The sequence below is a fragment of the Triticum aestivum genome, chromosome 2A, assembly GCF_018294505.1.
Source record: "Triticum aestivum cultivar Chinese Spring chromosome 2A, IWGSC CS RefSeq v2.1, whole genome shotgun sequence".
NCBI classification, from domain to species: domain Eukaryota; kingdom Viridiplantae; phylum Streptophyta; class Magnoliopsida; order Poales; family Poaceae; genus Triticum; species Triticum aestivum.
The window spans coordinates 458,693,808-458,702,437 of record NC_057797.1 but is presented as its reverse complement, the minus strand read 5'-3'; the positions used below and the strand labels follow the sequence as shown (position 1 = coordinate 458,702,437).

Genomic DNA, 8,630 nt, shown 5'->3' with positions numbered 1-8,630 from the left:
TAAAGCGGTCGTGAATGGGTCGATATCGGCGACTGGGGGCGACGACTGGATGTCCAACCGCCCCAGCGCCGATTCTATCGCCGGCTCGCCCCCAGACGGCGATTTTTATGCCTCTGGAGGGGTCAATGGCTGAAGGTGCTTTTATGGCATGTACAATGCATAGCCTGATGCCTCACATGCCATGTATGACAGGATATGACGTAAAGTAGGTTCGGATAGGGAAGCGGGATCCTTTTCAGGAGGCAGGTGCTTGAAGAGAAAAAGTGTAGTCCGATGACAAAAGCTGAAAAAGTTGAAGTGAAAGTAGAGATGCATGTGTATTAGAGTCTTTATTTTCTATTTCTTAATGAGGCACATTAATGGTAGCTTGCAGTGGGGAGAATAAATAAATGTAGGTGTCTCAAATTATTTTTTATTATGAGACATATATATCCATAGGCACATATATATCCATATGCCATCATTGTATATGCCCTTATGTGCAATGTAAAAAGAAACGGAGGGAGTACGAGATTAGAGTTTCGAATGCGCCACACATGAAAGATTCAAAAACTGGTCGACAGCCATGCCACGGGGCCCCCACACGTGGCGTCCGATGCTTCACCCGGTCGAGTTGACCGTCCCCACCTCGCTCACACAGCGCCCAAGGCGAGATCCCATCGGACCCATCGCATCATCCATTGTTTCTTCCTTCCCTCTCGTCTTCCCTTCAAAAAATTTCAAATCTCCCCCCTCCACCCTCTCTCATCCCCAACGTCTCCTCCCCCTGTCCCTGTCCCCCCCACCCCACCCTCGGTCTGCGCTGCAACCATGAGGTCGCTCTTCTCCAGGCAGGCGCGCCACCCCACCACGCCGCCTCCCCCCTTCTCCGGCGGCGAGACCCCGCCGCGCCGCCGCACGCCTAAGGAGAACGTCGACCCTTCCACCCCGGCGCACCATCCCCCCTCCGGGGACCACGCCTCCCCCTACCGCTCCCCTTCCTCCGCCGCCAAGCCGCTCCTCACACGGAACCGGAGCCTCCCGCCGCGACCCCCGTCGTCGAACCCCCTCAAGCGGAAGCTCGACGTCTCCCCCGCGAGGGCCGCCGTGGGCCCGCCGCCGGAGGCCGCTGCCGCGTCCGACTCCGGGGTCCAGGTACGCTCTAGGGTTTGCGGGCTGTCGGGATTTGGCGGGGCGCTAGATCTGGTTTAACGCCGGGGTTTCGCGTGGTTTGGTGACAGGTGGTCGTCAGGATACGCCCCCCGTGCTCGGTGGAGGGGGAGGAGGCTGGGGAGGATGGGCGGGGCCCCGACGCGTGCGTTCGCAAGATGGCGACCAACTCTGTCGCGATCCAGGGGCAGGACTTCACGTTCGACGCGGTCGCCGACGCAGCGTCTACGCAGGTGAGGTTGGGGGTGAAATCTGTGGCTTAGAGGCTCTGCCTTGGGAAGGTTTTGTGGGCTCTTTTGGCTGAGGGGTTAGCTAAATTTTTGGTGGTTTTCAATGGGTTTGGCACATTCGCGGTTACAGATTAGCTTCGACTCTTATGCTAACATGTGCTATACTCTGGGATTGTACTGGAAAAGGGTTCCATTCCCTGGCCTGCGATGCTTATGAATAACAGTGAGATTTGAGATAGTCGATAGTACTTGACAGCACAATGATGTACTCCCTCCGTCCCAAAATTCTTGTCTTAAATTTGTCTAAATACGGATGTATCAAGTCACGTTTTAGTATTAGATACATTTGTATCTAGACTAATCTAAGACAAGAATTTTGGGACGGAGGGAATAATTGGTTTGGTCATTTTGTTGGTGAATATGAGCTGATTTTTTAGTTATTCGGCGGTTTTAGAATGTCTTTAGCGTGATTTACCCAGCACATATCAGGTCAGGGTCTCGGTGTGGTTCTAGTGGAAATTACTATGCTATGCTTACTTGTTACCGCATTAAATAGTTTCCATATGTTGTGCTTTCTGTATTGAAGTTACAATTGTGTAAGTTTTTTTTATGGGGGTGCTTTGTCAAATTTAGTTTGTGTACTTTTCTGGATTTTTTGCTTGGGAGATCATACTGGTTACTGGTTAAGTTACTGTGTTGTTTTCCTAGTTAATGGTTTGATTACAGCATTGTTGTTTGGTGCCCTGAAGTTTTTTTTTCCCTGGAATTCATAGGAAGATCTATTCAAGCTTGTTGGGCAACCGCTCGTCGAGAATTGCTTGTCAGGGTTCAACAGCTCTATATTTGCCTATGGCCAGGTGACTTACATAAGTTTAACATTTATAAATCTACTTATAACTAGCTATTCGGAACATGCTAAGTAAGCTCTCGTTTTCATTTGATCATGGAAAGACTGGGAGTGGAAAGACATACACAATGTGGGGACCTCTCTCTGCAATTTCAGGAGACTTGATGGGCTGCGAGAGGGGACTGACACCCCGTGTTTTTGAGCAGTTGTTCTCCCGGATTAAAGAAGTAACTCAACGGATTTCCTAGCTGTTTTTTATGTTTCAAAGTTTTCCTACTTGAAGCTTAACTTGCTCTTACATCTGCAGGAACAAGGGAAACACAATGACAAAGAACTAATTTACAATTGCACCTGCTCTTTTCTCGAGGCAATTTCCATGCTTAGTATCTATAACATATTTGTAGTTATTTTTGTCGGCGATAGAAAATCTGATCCATGTTGATTAATACGTGCAGATCTACAACGAACAGATAACTGATTTGCTAGATCCCATGCAAAAAAATCTTCAGGTGAAAACAAATTGCGAAATACGGTAGCAGTTTTTTCACTTTTTTTTACTAATACGACCTATTCATTGGCAGATAAGAGAGGATGTTAAAACTGCTTGTGTTTATGTTGAATCGTTGACAAAGGAGTTCGTTTTCACTATGAAAGATGTAACTCAGCTATTGGTGAAGGTTTGTGTGCATCACGATATTGATAACTACTTACTTCCTGATATGCATTTGCTCTCGTATATTTGTGGTGATCAGTATTTGACCATAATTTCAAAAGGAGCTGTCGGGTACTTATCACTCTCAAATATGATTTTGAACCTCATTGTAGTTTTACCAGCATTCCGAGCTTAACTGCTTAAACTGTGTTTCCTTCATATATTACATCTTACATTTATTTGTCCTAATCTTGCATCTGGTGATATACTTTCTGTGTCAATTACGTGGATAGTTTATTCCGTGCTGGAGGCATGCCTACCATGGTCCCACCCAAAGTTGGGGCTGTTGAGTGAGTCACTGTGAGTAGTAGGACTTAGATCTGTGTCAGATGTTGGTCCTTTGTTGTCTATGTGTGGAATTGTTGAGCGCTAATTGTCCTGGTCCAAACTCTTGTATCTATTGTTCTTCTCCTCATAATGAAAGTATGTGCAAATGCTTTTTGCCTGTTCTCAAATTCCTTTGATGTGAATAGTGAAGACCGGAGAGGCTTATTACTCTGTTGGAAGATATTTTTCTTGCAAATATTTCATCTACAGATGATGCACCCTCTTGTTGCTGCAAATCTGATCACAGTAGTTGGACGCTTATTTCATCAGATTGATATTTTCCAGTAACCCATGCATATACATCATCATATGCCTTAGTTTAATTTTGAACTTCGTGCAGGGATTGGCGAACCGGAGAACAGGGTCAACAAGTGCGAATGCAGATAGTTCACGCTCTCATTGTGTTTTTACATGTGTCATCAAATCTGAATCAAAGGTAGTTGTTGAAGCGGGCCTTGTGTTACATTATTGTTTCATTGGTCATACCTGTGAGATGCAATTATTTAACCTGCAGTAAATATTCCTGACTTTTGATGTTCTGATTGTGTCTTTAAATCTGTGAAAATCCGAATCGAAGGTAGTCGTTGAATTTGGGCTTATTACATTATATTTTCAGTAATCATACCTGTGGGGTGCAATTATTTTACCTGCAGTAAGTGTTCATGTCTATTCGATGGTGACGCTCTTAGCTTCACTTGTGGTGCTTCTATTAGTATAAATTGTCCTGTTTCTGCGTTTGCCGCTCAGCTATGTCCTGGTCTAGATGTTGTTTATTCCATTTCAGCAAATGTATGCACCAAATGGTGAGGCCTGTGTGCTCCATGATAGGTTGAAGGCACATTGCACTTTCTCCAATGTTTGCATATACCTTGACATATATTACTGGATCTCCTTTAGGTTTTAGAAGTTCCTTCTGATGTTTCACATATGGAATACTGAAAGGTTCCTTAAGGCATAGCTCTAAAAGGCGTGGAAAAAGAAATCATTCTGCTCAAGCTTGCATTCTGTTCTATTTTATGAATAGGATCAATTATCTTGGGACACACTATACCACAGCTGCTTCCTTTGGCATTTCTTTTCCTCCTTTTGGTGCCTGCTGGTTGCTGCTGTTTGCATAATGCAAGATGTAAAGTTCTACAAAATGTGTAAATGGAGGTCTCAGTTCTGGTACAAACATAAGAGTAACAAGGTGGTGATGGACGAACTTATTTAGAACTAGAATGTAAAATGGTTATCCACAAACTAATTCCCAATAATTATTGTCTTCAATCATTGCTAGTTTCAGTTTAGATACATCTGTTAATTCATTAATGGTTTGTTATTGTTCTATAGAATCTTGAAGATGGCTCAAACAGCATTAGAGTAAGCAGGATAAATTTAGTAGATCTTGCTGGATCTGAGCGGCAAAAGCTGACCCATGCAGCTGGGGATCGCCTAAAGGAAGCAGGAAATATAAATCGGTCACTTTCAGCGCTTGGGTAAGCTTCTGTTTATTTTAATAGCGAAGTTAAAGAATTTATGTCAGGTCTTTGCTAGTTGCTTGTTCTTGGCATAATCTATGTTGGTGTATTTGTGGGACCTTTTTTTTGGCTAGACTTGGACTACTTGGTGTACTTTAGCAGAGTAGATAGATCTGATTAATCACTGTACCAAAAGAATCACCTTGCACATTTTGTCATGATGTGCTAATAGGTGTGGAATTGAGGTTCTGATCAATATGTTTTTCGTCACTGCAGAAACTTGATTAATATACTAGCAGAAATTTCACAATCTGGAAAACAAAGGCACGTTCCATATCGCGATTCAAAGTTGACATTTCTATTACAAGAATCCCTGGGTGGTAATGCAATGCTTGCAATGATTTGTGCTGTTTCGCCGTCAGAAAGGTATTACCCAAGTTGAACCAGAAGTCTTCTTTTTGTGCTATTCTGATGTTGTTTCCTCACCATACTTTCTGTGTTCCTATACAGATGTAAGAATGAAACCTTAAGCACTCTAAGGTTTGCTCAACGCGCTAAAGCTATAAAAAACAATGCAGTTGTTAATGAACAAAAAGAGGACGATGTCAATGCACTGCATGAGCAGATCAGACACCTGAAGGTTCTATTGCGTTAATATTGAAAGCACAATTTCTCCATAATGTTTCTCTCTTTGACTCAAGTTTCACCGCTAATGTTTTGTTGCAGGATGAACTCCACAGAATGAAATCTAATGGAGGCTCTGAAGGAGGCAATGGCAGCTTTTCTACTGGTTGGAATGCTAGGCGCAGTTTGCATCTGCTAAAAATGAGCTTGAATCGTCCTACGACATTCCAGGCTATCAAAGAAGACAGCGATGAAGAGATGGAGATAGATGAGAATGATGTTGAGAAGCCCAGTAATCCTGATATGGTAATAGCCCTTGCTGGAGATATTGGTTTCAAAAGGCTCCCAGCTTCAGAGGCGACAAATGCTGGTTTTTCACATGTTGATGCGTTTGATGGAGATAAAATTTTGATGCCTACCAAAAGGTCTTCTTCTGATGCTAATAAACTTGGAGAAGACAGATGTAACCTAAATCTCGCTGCCAGTATACAGAGAGGACTTCAAGTCATTGAAAGTCACCAAAACAACGGTGCATGGAGGAGAGCCTCAGTTGGGTTAAATGCTAGAATTAGGGATGTTCTGCCTTGCAAGGTTGATGTCTCGACCCAGACTGATCCTGAAGAATCTCAAGCAAGAGATAACATTCTGGCTCTAGTTCCTTCTTGTGTAGTTGAGATTTCTTCAAATGAGAGCAAGGATCCTGATGCTTGCAGAGATCTGCAATTGGTACCAGCTGATGGAGCAGTACCATCTGATGGCCTAAAGCAGCAGCAGATTCTCAAAGTAAGTTCACACAAAAGTAAGTTCACCAGTTGGTTAAACTAGCTAGAGCTTTATTTTTAAATTATGTCTGTATAGGCTGTGGAGAAGGTCCTGGCTGGATCAATCAGGCGAGAAATGGCACGTGATGAACAGTGCGCGAAGCAAGCTGTAGAAATTCAACAGCTAAATCGTTTGGTGAGTGTTTTTCTTCTCTCCTCGGAAACAAGAAACTATTTTCTGGCCCCCCTGACCATTCTGATATTCTAGGTGCAACAGTACAAGCATGAGCGAGAATGCAATGCTGTAATTGCACAAACAATGGAAGGCAAGATTGCTAGGCTTGAAAGCTTGATGGATGGAACTTTACCGACAGATGAATTTATACATGAGGAGTATCTTTCTCTTATGAATGAGCACAAGGTTGTCTGAAATCTATAGTTCTTGTACTATATAAATAGACAATACTTTCTTTTTATTCTTATTACTTGCGAGCTAATATCCTTGATCCGACAAGTGCAGATCCTCCAAAAGAAATATGACAACCACCCTGAAGTCCTACGTGCTGAAATTGAGGTGAAGGCACTCCAGCGGGAATTGGACTTGTGCAGGAATTACATGGATGAGAAAGAGGTTTTACAGGAAGAGATACATCATCTGAAGAGTCAGTTGCATTATATGCTTTCATCTTCTGCATCGCTTCGCAGGCTGTGGCCTCCACTGCAATTGCATCAGAGTGCTAATCCTTCGCCTGGGACAAAAGATGATGATGGTGATGCTAACATTGCGGAAGCTGCTGATTATGCTGGAGCTGAGAGTAAATGGATTGCTCTCATGGACGAGCTCAGGGCTGACCTTGAAGCAAACAAATCTCTTGTTGGAAGGTTGCGGTCGGAATTGGAGTCAGAGAAAAAATGCTCAGAGGAATCGAAGGAAGCATTGCAAACAGCGATGCAGGGATATACTAGAATCTTGGAACAATATGCTGACCTTGAAGAGAGGCATATTGGTTTGCATGCAATGCACAGAAAGATCCTTGATGGGGTTGAAGATGTGAAGATGAGGGCTGCAAAAGCTGGTGTCAAAGGAGTCGAACTACGGTTCCTCAACTCCCTTGGTGCTGAAATATCATTTTTGAGAGCAGAAAATAAAAGCCTTCACGACCAGCGGAAGGATACAGCTGAGGCTGTTCAAGCTGCTGGTGAATTGCTGGTACGACTGAAGGAGGCCGAGGAAGCGACAACAGTTGCCCAGGTATGAATTTCCTGGGTTGCTCAGATCTTACACCATTTCTGTTGTTTTTGAAAGTTACACCATTTCTGTTGTTGATGGACCATTTCGTTAGACATAACAACAGGATGCATGGAATGTACTAGATCTAGATAGCTGCAGATTTATAACATAGTTCACGAAATCGGGAATTTGGAATGTCACCAAACCTATGGATGAAAACACACATTGAAAGTGCTAATACAGCGGTTTAACTGGGCTGATGGTTACATGGTTGTTGAGTTTGCTAGTGTGCTGTATGTATTATATACTTTTTTTGGCAGAGAATATTATGTATCTACGTTTTTCTGTTGTGGTAAAACAATGTGTGTGTGTTGCAGAACCGAGCCTTGTTAGCAGAGCAGGAGACGGAGAAAGCCTATCAGGAGATTGACAACTTAAAGAAGAACTACGACCATGAAATCGTCGCGCTAAATCAACGCCTGACAGAGTACTCCAAGCACAACGATGTTACACCTCTGCCTGCCGCATCCAGCAATCTCGACTCTGCACCCAGGTATGACTCGGTTGGTGGTAGCCCTGGTGATGATCAGCAATGGAGGGGGGAGTTGGACGCCATACACCAGCAGGGATCACTGGAGGTCACCAAGAGCACCGACCTCAATTCGTGGTTCTCCGGATACGACAGATGCAACATCTGATGACGACGTCACCGTTTATCTCTCTCTCTCTCTCTCTCTCTCTGTAGTCTGTACCTTGGGAGAAAAGGGTCAGTGGCAGTAGTATGTTGTACACCTTGTAAGCATCAGATCAGAGGGCCAAGGACGCGTTTCTCTTCACCGACCGGCCGTGTGTGTGTGTGTGTGTGTGGCGTTGTCATTGCAGATTCTTCAAGTGTACTATTATTCTCCCTTGTATATTACGATGGACAGCGGCGCTCTACATTAGGCTGGTTGTAATGATAAGTATCATATATTAGTATCATGCATATGATACTAGGGTATGATACTACATTCGTAGTGCATAGTATCATAAGTTAGTATCATAAATGACTTCATTTATTAGCAGTAGCACAACATTTAATATGATACGTTATCATGATATGGTACTCAACCCTCTCTTTCTTCATTTAATTCTATGCCACCCCATTAAATTTGCCTAGTTGGCATGCATGATACTACTTATGATACTCCCATTACGACCAGCCTTACAAAAGCCATGGTCTCGTTTGTAGCCGCAATCTTTTACCAATGAGTATAAGGGCATATACAATGGTGGCATATGGATACATA

The 8,630-nt window shown here is 43.5% G+C and overlaps 1 protein-coding gene across 2 annotated transcripts; it reads left to right on the top strand.

The window, feature by feature from the left end:
* The first annotated feature begins 763 nt into the window (after positions 1-763).
* Positions 764-8,280, top strand: LOC123188986 (kinesin-like protein KIN-12A). Of its 2 annotated transcripts, none has more exons than XM_044601299.1 (16): positions 764-1,134; positions 1,221-1,382; positions 2,153-2,236; positions 2,331-2,453; positions 2,534-2,593; positions 2,682-2,735; positions 2,808-2,903; positions 3,606-3,701; positions 4,598-4,743; positions 5,002-5,151; positions 5,236-5,365; positions 5,452-6,132; positions 6,208-6,306; positions 6,388-6,531; positions 6,631-7,362; positions 7,719-8,280. In XM_044601299.1, the coding sequence occupies exons 1-16, from the start codon at positions 811-813 to the stop codon at positions 8,037-8,039; spliced, it is 3,402 nt and encodes a 1,133-aa protein (XP_044457234.1). In that variant the 5' UTR covers positions 764-810; the 3' UTR covers positions 8,040-8,280. The 2 variants fall into 2 exon arrangements, with proteins under 2 accessions (XP_044457234.1, XP_044457233.1); XM_044601298.1 differs by having other exon boundaries at positions 765-1,134; positions 6,379-6,531.
* The last annotated feature ends 350 nt before the right edge of the window (positions 8,281-8,630 follow it).